Source organism: Telopea speciosissima, chromosome 1, assembly GCF_018873765.1.
Source record: "Telopea speciosissima isolate NSW1024214 ecotype Mountain lineage chromosome 1, Tspe_v1, whole genome shotgun sequence".
Lineage (NCBI taxonomy): Eukaryota > Viridiplantae > Streptophyta > Magnoliopsida > Proteales > Proteaceae > Telopea > Telopea speciosissima.
Window position 1 is genome coordinate 28667152 of NC_057916.1, and position 15547 is coordinate 28682698.

Here is a 15547-nt window from a genome sequence, read left to right on the forward strand (position 1 = left end):
CCTCATTGGTTGTTCTTCAAAGTAGAAGACTTACCCTAAAGAAATATAACCGTCCTAATATCCTAAGATACTATCCCTCATTAACTGCATAGCATGCTTGAAAATTTATTTATAGATTGTACATCCATCTATTAGAACTAGCTGTCATTAATAGACCCAAGGAAATGAGCCAGTAGTTCTCAGTTATAAGTTAAGGATGCTTACCAATAAGCTCCATAAAGTGAAGATGATGTAGCCATCAATACCGAGGAACTTGCTGCAGTATTGAAGAACTGATGGATTTTGAAACCAAATGGTCTGAACCAGGGGACAATCTAATCGGATGGTTAACAACAACAGGATTGCTAACACCGAGTCTGTTCATGTCTCTAGCATTACTTGCATTCATTTCAGGTTGTGAGGATTCCGTAACTGCTCGCATCTGGTAAATTCACATACATCAGAAATTATTTAGCCCCAGTTGGATAAGTATAGAATGAGCAACATGATTTAGTGAAAATTGAAAATAATAATAAAAATTCCAAGTTACCATCTCAAGGCGCTTCTTGTGGGGATCCCATGGCAACTGCATGAACATTTCAAACACATGGTGCTTCTAATTAGATTTTCTAGATTTTCAGTGAGACAATATCCAGAAAACAGGAAGCCAGGAGAATATTCTCAGAGAACAGTTTTACATCTGTAATCTTAGCATTAATTGAATAATCAAGCCTACTTTAAAGGACACGAGGAAACTTCTTACAGATTTCTTGTGGAACTTCTCCTCACTCGAAAACCCTGGAATTGCCAAATGCCAATTTTTTTCTGCATAATAACTTTCTGAATTAGATTCTTGAAATGAAAGTTCACACCTTCGCACATAGCTAAGCAAGCAGAGTAATAAGTAACTGAAATAATTTCCTTTAGATATATAGCATATTCACAATACAAGCACTTGGATCAGGACATGAGGGCTAGGAGAATATCCTCTCCTTAGGCCTGCTTGAAATGTGGCACTAAGATTGCAGGGTTAAACCCCTAAAGTGGGCCACATTACATCTGGGAGATCACCAATGCTCTAAACCCTAACCATCCAACAATCACATGCCATCAAATGGTTAATGTTGGAGTTGGCATGTCACAATTGTTATCATTTTTTGAATAGGATCCAAAGGCTGGTTTGAGGTCTAGGGTTCCTTTCGAGTCCTAGTTCTACTTTGAACAACATTGGTATGCTTACATATCAAAAACCCAAATTGTGGATCTAGAATATGTTTCTCTTTAAAATTTTTGACTTCTGAGAGAGAGGGCATTGACTCCTTGAGAGTGAATTATGAGTGCAAGGAGTTTCAGGGTTCTTAGTATTTGGGAGAATAAGGAAATGGAGACTAACAATATCAGATATAATAAACCATAACAGACGAAGAAAGAGAAGAAGAAGAAGTTGACGAAAGAAGACTCTGCCCTTTGGAGAAACAGAATCGAGTGTGTTTAAGTAGATAAATCTTCAGCAAGATATCTTCATAAGCAGTAGAATGTACATAAAAAATAAGCCCTAGTTTGTCTTCATTGCATCAGAAACTTAGAGCAATATGCAGACATGCAGCTGCACCCAGAAACCGACGTAAACTCTTGAAAAACCAATCAAACCAGGATTTGAGAAGATGATTTCTTGATTTATTTAAAGCTCTGATACCATGTAACAATATCAGATATAATAAACCAGACCAGAGGAAGAAGGAGAAGACGACGAAAGAAGACTGCCAATTTGGAGAAACAGAATCGAGTGTGTTTTACCTTCTCTCGGCTCACACCTCCAATAAATAAATCAAGAAAATAGTAAATACAAAATAGAGTCAAAGTATGACTCAAGAAACTAACCCTACGTAAGACTCACAAATACGATAGAACCCAACATAATAAAAAAAACCTACTAAACTAAGAGAGCCGCAACATAAACTGTTGGTTGAACCGTGGGTCAGAGAGAGGAAATAAAATAATAAAATGGCTTGTATTAATGATAGAAAGGCCCCTCTATTTATAATAGAGGGGAAGTTACAAATAAAGTAAAGCTAGGCGATGTGGGACTAAACCCACACAGCCAATATAAACTTAACACATTAAATAACATAAAAAATAGCCTAAAAGGACCAGAATACCCCCACGGTATTCTGGTGTACATTATTCTAACACTCCCCCTAAAGCTGGATTATATAAATACTAAAAAAAGAAGATCCAGCTTGGACTAAAGAAAAAAACTCTCTCCATAACAATGCTAACACTCCCCCTCAAGTTGGCACATACAAGGTACTAATGCCCAACTTGAATAAAATGGGAAAAAGTTGTAGCAGAATCTAGCTTCAAAATTAATGCAGCTCCCAAATAGACCTTCAAGAACTTGAAAAAAATAGACCTTCAAACTTGGATAGACTTGATCAGCAAAAAGACATCTCTCACCAATCTTTGTCTAATAATGAATCTCTGAATTATAATCTTGAAGATCAGTAACTAGGGTAGCCGTCAAATGAGTCAAGCAGCAGTAAAGATCAAGCAGCGGAAAAAAGCAACTCAACTGTAAAACCTCATATAGGCAGGCTATAACCAAACATCTTCAAAATTTTAAGGCCAACCTCCCCCTTATGACAAACTTTAACCCAATAACAAAGTAGATACCCATTGGCAATGGTGAAACCTCTGACCTTCTATGTTTTGCACCAAGTGTCCCTGCATGTTCTGCTCTCTGCAATGGCTGCAGGTATACTGTATATAATACCCCCCTCACGTGTAGTGCACGTGGACATAAGAGAGATGATGTAAGAGAAAGGGCAAAACACAACATTCCAGAATTTTTCAATGGCTGCCAAGTGTAATGGAAAAAGAAGAAATGGTAAAGTAGAGAATACCATTAACTTCTAAGGTGGTTATGGGGAATGCCAAAGGTATGTTTTGGGAGGTGGTGAAGGAAAAACAGCAGTGGGATAATGAAGTAGGAGTAAATTATGCAACATATAAAGTTCCAACCATCTTCCATCGATCAAACAAACACTTGTGATGGAAACCCCTGCAGGGGAGAAACTCCTAACTCCAATATTCAAATCTAAGAAGTATACAGATCTGATTTGAAGTAAGGAAATGCTCCATTCTTCAAGGCTTGAGCAATCTTCAAACAAGGAGGAACAAGTGTGCAAAAATTCCAATGTAGAAAGCATAGTTTGAGAACTCGCGAGATCTCGCCGAGTTTCTCGGTTTTTGGAAAATCCGAGACGAGACTGCCTACGAGTCTCAAAAGTGCAATATCTCAGCGAGATCTCGGATCTCGGTTTTGACCCATTATTTTAACCCACCTACCACTTAAATACCTTACCTAATTGGACAAAACTTGACATATCTCGACGAGATCTCGGATCTCGGGTCCAGATCTCGGGTTGACCCAAAGTTGAGGCTTCGAGTTGAAAAAAAAATAAATACACCAACTCGGCGACATCGAGATCTCGACTCGTCTCACTTTTTCCAAGAGTCGAGTTGGTACCGAAACCCGAGTTTTAGTACCTTGGTAGAAAGTCCCACAGGCTCAACAGTACTAACGAAGATATCTGGACAGTAATGCATTGAAGAAGCTTCAACAAAAAATTGGATCAGATCTGAAGTAGTAACAATGCTAGGATTCAAGCTCCAAAGTGAGCCGGATATGAACCAGAAAAGCTCCACATAACTGAATAGGTTCGTAGGTGCAGCCAATAATCGTGAAACACACTGTGGTAGTTCCAAATAAGCTGATCTCCAGGGTAGTAGATTCGAGTCTTCCATAACGAAAGAAATTCGATCTCCAATAATAGGCATAGTTCGAGATCTCGCCGAGATCTCGCCGAGTTTCTCGGTTTTTGGAAAAGCCGAGACGAGACTGCCTACGAGTCTCAAAAGTGCAATATCTTGGCGAGCTCTCAGATCTCGGTTGGATCTCGGTTTCGACCCATTATTTTAACCCACCTACCACTTAAATACCTTACCTAATTGGACAAAACTCGACATATCTCGGCGAGATCTCGGATCTCGGATCTCGGGTTGACCCAAAGTTGAGGCTTCGAGTTGAAAAAAAAAAAATACACCAACTCGGCGAGATCTCAACTCGTCTCGGTTTTTCCAAGAGTCGAGTTGGTACCAAGACCCGAGTTTTAGTACCTTGATAATAGGAAACTCAGTCATAATCATAGGGCAGCAGTATTCCACATGAAGGCAACAGTAACACATCAACCAGTCATGCTTACAGAAGCCAATCAACAACACCAGCCAGGTAGGTAGTGAAGCTCAAAATAACCAGCAAATATAAGATAAATAACCAGACAAACCCATAGGCAGTTGAAGCAGCCAGCCATATAGGAACAAGAAAGAGAAATAGGTTGATAATTGAAGAAACCAAGCCAACAGAATGAACTGTAATATTTGCAAAAAAAAAACTGCTGAATGATGCTGAAATAGGGGCTGAATACTCCTCTGATGTTTATAAAACTCTCCTCAACAAATAACCAATAGTGGACTGCCCTAACCCTTAGATCGATTATAGTCAGGGTTTTGTAAAAAACCCTGAAAGGGAAGATCGATTGTAGGGAAGGGGGCTTCAACAAAGTGATGACGACTTGCCAAAGGTGATGTCTTCTGGTAATAGATGCTGACCACCACTGCTGGAATGGATCTCTAGTTCGAATAACCAATCTCCTTGTTAATTGAGACTTGATCTTCACGTGGGAGAAACACCAAAAAATTACAGAAAAATAGGGCAGCAGCTATCATGTGCAATAGACCTTCTTCAAGCCAATAATAGTTGAAGTAGAATGTCTTTCTTGATTGTAGAAACACCAATAAAAACTCCAATAGCAGCAAACAACCCTAACCCTAAAATCGATATGGGTCAAGGTTTTGAAAAAACCCTGAAAAGAAGGATCGATTGGGGTTAGGGGTCTTCAAACACTTGGAAAGAGGCAAATACTGAGGTCGAGTGGTCTCTGTAGGTGGAGTAATCATCCCTCAAAAAAGCAGCAAGAACTTAAACCTGTAACCCTAATGTCGATTTGAGTTAGGGTTTTAACAGGGAACCATAAAAGGCAGGATGAGAAGATGTCGCTGTAGGGACAGATCCAGCCATCAGATTGTGTGCATACTGAGGTCGATTAAGGCTTGGATTAGTTGGGAATTATCCCTGAAAAATTAGTTGCATCTGACAAGGGAAGCCCCAAAATCGATTAGAGTCAGGGTTTTGAAAAACCCTGACAAGGTGAAATCGATTTGGGGATTGGGGTTGGAAAACTCAATAAAAGATGGAGAGAAAGGAAAAAGGGAAATTAGGTTTTGGAATAGGGCATTATAGGGCTAGAAAAGGCTGAGTAGGGTACTCTAAAATTAGAGGATCAGTTTTCATAGAGATCTGATCTCAAAGAAGGGGAACTCCAAATCGCAAAGAAGGATCCAGCAGAATTTTAATGGAAAAATTCGAATAGAATGAAGGAGGGCAGCAACTAAATCATTGGATATTTTATTTCCCTCATTAGTCCTGCCCCCTTACGTGGGTAAGAAGAAGAAAACCAGTAGGAGGAGAAAACCGAGAAAAGGGAGAAGAAGAAGAGAGATCGATTGGAGGAGAAGAAGGGAGAAATAGGGTTTTTTCTTCTCTCTAACCTAGATCAGACCAGCTCTGATACCATGTTGGTTGAACCGTGGGTCAGAGAGAGGAAATAAAATAATAGAATGGCTTGTATTAATGATAGAAAGGCCCCTCTATTTATAATAGAGGGGAAGTTACAAATAAAGTAAAGCTAGGCGATGTGGGACTAAACCCACACAGCCAATATAAACTTAACACATTAAATAACATAAAAAATAGCCCAAAAGGACCAGAATACCCCCACGGTATTCTGGTGTACATTATTCTAACAAATATGTGTACATGACCATATGTATCCCCACGGTACATATGGTCATGTAACCCCTTAAAACTTAAATTGATAGATATTTCAACAGAGACCATTGTAACTTTGGTCAAATAATATAAAGAAGGCAGACAACACCTCTGGGATGTAGGCTGATAGCTGAATCACACAACATGCCTTGCTTGCTTGTGGTTTCTTTTTTCTCTGTTTTATGTTATTTCATTAGCATTCACAGGAGCCTTCCTGATATCAATACAGCTTATTACATATGGTTATTGCCTTATTGGTGTCATAGGGGGTATTCCTGGTATTCTGAAATTTGTCAAGTGAGGTTATTTTGGTAATTTTATATTGGCAAAAGATTTTATGCACTGTCTTCTTTTTTGGTAAATTTATGCACGGTCGTGCATGATGCACGGTTGTGCATGATGCACAGCCATGCACACAACCGTTGGATGGGGGATGAGGATCTGTGGTGCACCCTCTCACCCCCATCAGATGGCTATGTGCATGGCCGTGCACCATGTACGACCGTGCACAAAACTTCTCCCCTTTTTTATTATAACAGAAACATGTATATATTTGTGAGGGGTATTGAGAGGGAAATCCTTCATCCCATCTATTCCTTTTCTTCCCCCATATTCTTTCCTCTTCTTCTCTCTCTTCCTTCTCTCCTATTTTCTTTACTGCAGATTACTATTAGTATTGTATCCCATTTAGTAACACAACTGGTTTCTGACCCAGGAATTGGAGGAAGCCATTCCCACATGGATGCCTATATCTGCCAGATGGCAGCTTAGTCAAAACTGTAGGAAACATTTTCGTCCAGTGCCCTGTAGGAAATACTTTCCAAAGTATGTGGGTGTGTGTGAGTGTGAGCATAGAAGACAGACCCAAATGCAGCAATAAATCCTTGGATTCTAGTATTGAAGATTTCCTATGTTTTGCCAGATTGCATGCAAATGTTGTAACCTGCAACAAGAGCACTTCAGTCAGGCCATGCTGAGATAAGATTGTGTTAGAACTCTTCAAATACACAGGCAGAAAATCAGAAATTATAATTACTATGAAAAAAATTCAAGTTACCAATAAGACAAGACTAATGGCATAGCAGCCCACCTGGCTCATATGCGGAGGGATCATTCCACGGTTTCAGGGGTTACATTAAGAAAATGAATGTCCAAGATCAATTCAATCAGGTAAAATAACCAAGTAACCCAGCTAAAACAATGTGACGGAACCTCAGTTCCCTAATCTACCACCTAAAGGCAAAGAACTCACTCTCAGGTCATAGATTCATAAACTGAGAGCGAGAAGGGACTGAAAATGCACATCACTAAGTATTGCATTTACTTAAGAGTATACAAAATTAAACAGTTATATACTATATAAATCACGCAACAAAAAAAGTCATATAATATCCACCGATTTTCCTTTAAATAAATAATGCTTATAAATGTTTTATAATATTTATAAGCATAGTTGTCACAGCGTTTAGGTGACCCAAGGCGTTGGAGGAGGCCTGGACGCAAGGCGACACCAAGATGTCCAAGACACCCGCCTAGTCAACCAAGGCATCCAAGGAGACCAAGGCGCCTGGATGCCTAGGCATCATCTTGAGTTCTTGACAAGTATGATTACAGGTTATATATATGCATACTTTTTTTTATCCTTAAAGAATAAAAGAATGCAATTGATTTATCTATGTACCTATTTACATGCATGTCTCCATATTCTCTAGAAGTTCTCTCCAATTTAGTGAATTTAAATTTGACACTCACACCTTTTGCTCTCACTCTCCTGTTTTTGCTCTAGTCTTTGGGCGCTTTGGATGGAGTTAGTCAAATCCTACAGGGTTGAAATTTTAAAAAAGGGGAGGGTGGAAATTTATTCTCCTACCACCTCCAGACTCCAACTTGGCTTCTCATACCTCCACCTGATTGAAGGTAGGCATTTTCCATTGCCACCAGTAGATAGATATCTACTTTGTCAGTTACGTTTAGTGGGAGCTGGTCTCCTACATATAATCCACATTTACATGTATGCCATTGGTCAAATTTCCTTATAGTCAAACAAGATGGTCTTATTAGAAGAAAAAATTAATTAGAAAAAAGGCCCAAAAATAAATCACGGAAGATAATAGAACTCTCCATACTTCTACTATTCTAATAAGATGTCATGTTAGAATGCATACGTTGCATGTTTATTAGTCTGCTTATATGTCACATTGTCACAAACATAAGAGAGTGTTTTGTTACTTTACTACAGGTGATTTAACATATTAGGCATATGTTAAAAACTTTTTATAACCTTTCCCATAATATCCAAAATTTTCTAGCCTATCAGCAATGCAATTAGCCTCTCTACAAGTAGGAATTCATGGATGACATACCTTTTACTTTCCAAAATTAGGTAGACCAAGTGGAATCGCATTTGTTCCTCTATAGAATGTTACACAGAGTTCTTCACCCTTGTCAACCCTCTGATAATTATAAACATTCTTCTGTCAGCTCACAAACGAATAACCAGAATTTTTTATGAAAACCCAGACCAATATAGGTGCATCTTAAGGAGACATCACTGGGCACTGGATTCGTTCTGTTGGTCCAATTTACAGCCTTCGTGTTTTATCATTTAAACGCTGTACAGCTTAAGGAGAGATCATTGACTTTGTTATGATGGTCCAATTTACAAACATCAACTTCATCATTGAAAACCATTTTCTTTTTTACATCTTATGTCTTCACAATTGATCAAATAGGCCTTAGCTATAGTTCACATAACCCACAATCCACATATATAACATGTCAGCATGGTGTTAGAAGTCAAAATCCAGTTAACTGACCAAACTCTAGAGGGGCAAGGACAAAGGATACACTTAAAACTTCCATTTATACCAATATATATTTATAATTCATCTCCTAAAACGACTTACCAATTTTCCCATACATGCATATGAACTACCCAATTCAAGTGAACTAAGCCTTATCCAGAAAAATTGGGGCTGGCTAGATTAATCTCGCTTTTCCATTCCAATCGTCAAGATAGAAGCTATCAAATCACAGGCACTTATTCCCTTTCTCATCACTTTGACCAGTCTTTTCTTTTCCTTCTTTTCTTTTCTTTTTTTTTTTTTTTTTTTAATTTGCCTCTCCCTTGTCCTCTTACCACATTCTATTTACAGCAGTACTCCTTATTGGTGCATTACTGGTCTTCTTTGCACTTGTCATAACCATCTTAGTTGACCTTCACAATCCTTTCACCTATTAGTGCAACTCCTCTAATCCCTTGAATGTAATCATATTCCCTCTTGTCTTTCCATTTTAATTTATCCTTCGTCTTATTGCTACTCATCCATCTCAATTACTCTTTTCATGCATATATCATTACTTTGTTGCACTAACTCAGCACTATTGGCACCACCAATCTTAATGGTATGCATCGATCACACAACACTTCAAAAGCTCCAGTCTACTCCGTCCATCACAATTTAATTCTATTAATGTCTTCTCCGATCTCTGCCTCATTATTTATGATTGAGCCAAGAATATGAAAATGACCAATCTAGGCATTTACCCCATTTCTAGTGTCATCAACATAATCTATATGATCAGAAAATAATCTACACCATAAGACTTGATCCTGTATATGTCTAGTGAGCTCATCAATAACAGAAACAAAGATGTGCCAGCTCAATACTGACCCCTAATGCAAAACAATCGTGATAGGAAACTCAATTATCACTCTGTGAATAGTTCTAACACTAACCACACTCCATCATACGTATCCTTAACTATGCCAATATATCTAGAAACTTCACTCAACTTACCCTTTTTTCCAATCTGTTTCACTGTCCATCCTTTAAAGCTATGTTTTTGGGTCAACCCAAAGTGATGTAGATCCAAGATTCCAACATATTAGTTTCTATTTTTGGAGACTTCTATTTCTGTAAAAGAGATTAACTTTCTAATAAGAGCAGAAGGCAGAATAGAAGCCCATGATTTTTGGTACTCCAATTATGTTGCTATGGCTGCATTGACTGTATGAAACAGGTGCTGTGAGAGACAGTGAACAGACAGGTGGGAAGCTAATTGAAGCTTGGGTGAAAAATCCAAGTTGTATCCCTTCTTCTCTACCTTTTGTTTCCATCTTGCCTACGATATCCAGTAAGCCTTCCAACTTATTTCAATTTATTTACTGCTGTTACCTTGCTGCTCAGTTGGATTTCATCAAGTATTCCACTGTTGAACATAGAGTTAACAGTATTTAAGAATCTTTGGTTTTCAGTAGTTAAACCAACCCTGCGGCACTTCTGTTTCTGGTTATTTTTATTCTGTTTGGGGATATTTTTACAGTAACATCTGGCCTTCAGATCTGATTCTTAATTTGAAAGAATGTTCACTTCTCTTAAAGGTGAACTCGACAGGAGTACGGAGACATTCTGTCCTGCCGATTGATGGCTACTGTTAGTTTCTAAAACTGAATCACAGTTGCTAATTTTGTGTACTGTTGATCTGAGATACCTAGTCATTGGATTGGGTTGATACATATGAAGAACTTCTCATGGAGTGCTGATTATAATCATGTTTTGACGTTATTCTGCCATGTGGATATTGAGATATAGTGTTGTTTTTAATTCTAAAAACTAGTTTCTATTTTTAGTCCTTGGTAAATAGCTTGAAATCCAACCGTTGGATTTTCATCATACTATGAGGGTTTGAACTACTGCTAGTTACCTACAATTGGCCTGAGTTTGTGGTTAAACAAAACCCTGGATGGGGAGTTATCTGTGCTGTTAGCTTGCTGGTCGTGAGTCCTAGATTCTGTTGTGGATGCGGATGTGACCTCGATGTCCAGGGGAATCTTGCAGTTCATAGGTCAGATGGGATATAAGAGCTAGTTAGTGCTTCCCCAACAAACGAGGCTTTGGCTGCCGAGTTAGGCCACTACCCCTGCTAATGGGGTGATGGCCCGGGGGCTAACGAAAACAGCATTGGAGGTGATCGCATGGAATCACGTTAACCGACTTGCATTACTCCTCGATCCTCGGGACTACGTGGAAAAGAGGGGTGCATTCTTCCGGAGACTGGTATTGGGATAATGCCTGAACTCCGCTACTCCTATTCGTGTTCCCTTTTAGCCGGAATCACATGCCCCACTGGTTCTCAAAATACCCGAATGGGAGAGGGATTCGAGCAAGCCGAATTGAAGTGTGCTTGAGTTAGACAGTTGAGGTTGATTTAATCAAATCAATCAATGATTTGGGAAATTGAACCTACTTGCTGTTGGGCATTATCCCATTCCAAAGCTATTAAAATTTAGTGTTTTAGCTACTCTAATCTGCATAACATCATTCCTCCTTATTGGTGCATTCAAAGGCTTCCATTGTAAATGCCCATACCACATCAAACATTTCTATTTCAACCATCTACTATCCAAACCATTCTAAATCATATATCAAATTTTTTTCATTTCTTATTCTGTCTTTTTTAGTTTCTTCACCCTTCTATGTGTTGTTTCTTTACTGCCCAACATTAAGCCTGTACATCATTGCTGGCCTGTCCCATAGAATTTTCCTTTAATCTGTAATTTAACAAATAAACTCTAGAAGCACCTCTATACTTCACCCATCCCGCTCTAATACTATGAATTACATCTTCTTCTATTTGTCCATCTTTATATGCAATTGATCCTAAATAGAAGAAACTATCACTTCGAGGTATCTCCCTACATCTGTTCTAATACTTCATTTTCATGCCTAATTTACAAAAGTTACACTGCATATATTCTGTTTTAGTCCCACTTATTTTAAAAGCTCGAGTATAAAAAAAAAAAAATTCCTCCATGACAACAATTTACAATTGACCCCTTCGTTTGTTTCTACAAGCAACACTATATCATCAACAAACAACATGGTAGCACATACATATGGAACTTCATCTTGAATCTCTCAACTCATTCTTATTGAAGTAAAGAATTATGGGCTTAGAGCTGATCCTTGATGTAATCCTACTGCAATTGGGAATTCACTTGTTTGCCCACCCATGGTTCTGTCATTAGTCACTATACCACCATATATGCCCTTTATTACATCAATATACCTACTTGCAGCATTTTTCTTCAGTAAAACCCACTAAATAATTTCTCTAGATACTCTATGATATGCAATCTCTAAATCAATGAAGACCATGTGAAGATCCTTCTACTCTCTCTAATGTATTTTTCTTTTGGAAACCTATCTTAGGGTATCCTATCATATGCCTTTCCTATGTCAATCAAAACCATGTGAAGATCTTTTCCTTCTCTGAATCTTTCCATCTATTGGATAAATAAATAACTTAAATACTGAATTTTATAGCACAACTCCAAACTGAACTTTGATATATAGGTTTTGTTTCTTAAGTCTTTCACAATCTCTCCTTTAGAGCTTAATTACCAAGGCACACATATATGGCACATATATATATATATATATATATATATACACGTTTCCATACATATATCAACGTGTTTATACACAATAATTATATACACGAATCACACTCTTATACTGCCTTATAAGGGACATGTTATGAGCATCACCGAATCAATGAAGTCATCTGCCATCTCTAGAAGAAGGTCTTCGACTTCAGGTTCCAACTTCCCCCGTGGATCCACCTGCAGTACAACCAACGGAAGACCATCAGGACAAATTTAAACAAGAAAAAAATTAAAAAAAAGTTGGCGCATTTTGATAAAGAAAAACTACACCATTCTGTCATTTCATATAAGTAACATAAAAAAGGCACTGAACCAGAGGAGGGGAAAAAATTAACCATGTATAGTTTAATAGCAAACTAAAACCCTTGTACATGAAACTGGAAGTACTTATTCTTTTCATATTAATGCTCTTAAACAAAAGGGCAGGCCTTGGTGCTACGGTAAGGTTGCTCCATTATGACCAAGTGGTCATGGGTTCGAGTCTGGAAACAGCCTCTCTGCGAAAGCAGGGGTAAGGCTGCATACATTATGACCCTCCCCAGACCCCGCAGTGGCGGGAGCCTCGTGCAATGGCTACACCCTTTTTTTTTTATTAATACTTTTGAAAAGCAATTGTAATAAACATATTCATGGCAAAAGAAATACTCAGATCATGCCAAAGTGTTTCATCTTGACTCAACCCCATTGGTTGATTTAAGTAAAAAAATTCTCAGAAACATTTAGGGAGAGCATAAAGACTCCCCACCAAACAGCATGTAGGCGTACATGCCAGGCACAAAAAATGGCTTTTCTGCTAAACTTTTGTGTTCTCATCAGTGAAAACCACTGACAAGATGAGCAACAAAATGCACCTCTATGCTATTGATAGATTAACTTTCATTTACCATTCTAGTTACAGTGAGTTAGGCATAATTCTACACTTCCAAATAAAACATGAATGAGGGACTTGGAATGCGGAATCTACAATTATGAGTTTAATATAATACAGTAAGAGTGCAGGAAAGACCTGTGAAACCAGATCCTGTATTTTTCTCTTTCCGAGAAGTTGATTGCTTGCTTCTGTTCCATGGCTTGAACTCCCTCCTGGTGTTGTTGTACCAGATGCGGGAGTATCAGGCTGTGATCCAGTCAAACTAAACGATTTCTGGACAGTGGGTCCTGACATCCTTGGAGAGTGATGCTGCTGTTGCAAAGGTTGTTGTAGGTGTTGGGGCTGTTGTGGATGTGGTTGTGATGTGGTTGTGGCTGTGACTGTGGCTGTGGCTGTGGCTGTGGTTGTGGCTGTGGCTGCGGTTGTGACTGTGGTTGTTGTAGTTGCTGCTGCAGCTGCTGTGTGCCCAGCTGTGGCGGCTGCTGAATTAGTTGAGATATTTGTTGTGGGTTCAAAGCCATAGATTTTTGGAGCATTTGCGGTGATGAAGCAAATTGTTGCTGCAGGAAAGCCTGCTGTCTCTGCTGTTGCTGTAGATGGTACGAAGGAGAGCCTGGAGCAGAAACTGATGGTTGCATTTGCTTCAACCACTGCTGCTGCGATAAGGTATTTTGCATCGCAGCCGGTTGCCCATTTTGACCCAATCCAGATAATTGTGGGTTCATGGATGCAAGTGAGGATGTTCTTGGAAGGCTTTGAGCCTGTAGCTTCTACATATAAAAGGAGCATCAGAAACAAACATCCAAAAACTGAAATAATATATTATGTGATTTATTGTCTTCATTTCAACAGTATGACTTTAAATAAATTTGAATGGCCAAACAGGATTCATGTAGCTGACCCTATTTAGTTGGGATAATATTTAGTCAGTTGATTAGAGTTGTATTGACTACATACAACACTGCAAACAAAAAAGGGAATAATAGAGGCAACCAAATCGAGGAGAGGAGAAGGTTAGCGTAGTAGACTGCAAAGACTGTTGAAAACACAAGATCTGGCACAACCAAGAAAACTGAGGTCAATATTAATAATGACTTCTAACTATTGACTAAGTCATGTTTGCAAAAAAAATGGAGAAAAGTTAATTGCAGGTGGCTTGGTGCTCCAGCAACAAAACCTGCTACAAGAATTGGTTAAAGCTATAACCAGGGTTTGTTCTAGCAACACAAAAGCCATTCTAAGATCATTAACTCTTTGGACCAACATACTTCTCTCAGTATTTGGATCACAGTCCTAGAATCAGTTCCGGGGCACCTCAGCGAGCCGAACATCCCGACTTGGAGATTGGGTCTCCAATTTGGGAAGTCCATGTCCCCCAATAATGAAAGGCTCTTTGCATGGAAGTTGCCCATGGAAAGTTTAACAGTGGTGATTTACCAAAATAGGAGAATGAGTTGGTGCATCCCAATTCCTCCCACTAGTCTGCATTTGGCAGAGGAGGAATCCACCGACTATATAATGAAAGGCTCTTTGCATGGAAGTTGCCCAAGGAAAGTTTAACAGTGGTGATTTACCAAAATAGGAGAATGAGTTTGTGCATCCCAATTCCTTCCACAAGTCTGCATTTGGCAGAGGAGGAATCCACCGACCATTTATTCCACTATTACCCCCTTTGGAATAGGAATGGCAAGATTTCCCCACACTATTTAATCCGGACTAAATTTTTCCTTTTGGACATCGCTTTCCTGATGAGAGGGCGGGCCTTGGTGCAATGGTAAGGTTGCTCCATTGTGACCAAGTGGACATAGATTCGAGTCCGGAAACAGCCTCTCTGCGAAAGCAGGGGTAAGACTGCATACATTATGACCCTCCCCAGATCCCGCAGTACTGGGAGCCTCGTGCACTGGAAACTCCCTTCTTTGGACATCGCTTTCCTGATGAGACATTTGGCAGGTAGATCCTTTTCCCAGAAAGGGAAAATTTCTACAACAATGTACTCTTATAGCAATAGTACGGCAAGGAGCACACACCAAGCAATTTCATCAAAGGCAGATCATCAATTAGAGATGGAAGACAAGTTTGCAATGTAGAGAGTGATGAAACCGAGACTATATCAAGAGTCCAGTGTTGAGAACCGTGGGATTGGAACATTATCTCTTTGTCTGTAGGGTTTTTTATTATTTTTCCCTTTACTATTTTGCCCTTGGGGTGTAACTTTATTATAAATAAAGAGGACCTCTGTCATTAAAAGACAAGTCACTTCATTCTCTCAACTCTGATTCCGAACTTGGTATCA

General features: G+C 39.0%; 1 protein-coding gene across 1 annotated transcript in view; it reads right to left on the bottom strand.

Moving 5' to 3' along the window:
* Positions 1-15547, bottom strand: part of LOC122664246 (transcription initiation factor TFIID subunit 12b-like) — a 19147-nt gene continuing 3600 nt past the window's right edge. The window contains exons 3-9 of the mRNA XM_043859993.1: positions 13627-14021; positions 13387-13591; positions 12483-12557; positions 6794-6872; positions 743-804; positions 530-565; positions 1-421 (exon numbers count right to left, since the gene is read on the bottom strand). Coding sequence (XP_043715928.1) covers positions 239-421; positions 530-565; positions 743-804; positions 6794-6872; positions 12483-12557; positions 13387-13591; positions 13627-14021 — 1035 coding nt within the window. The 3' untranslated portion in view covers positions 1-238. The remainder of the gene's footprint in view (positions 422-529; positions 566-742; positions 805-6793; positions 6873-12482; positions 12558-13386; positions 13592-13626; positions 14022-15547) is intronic.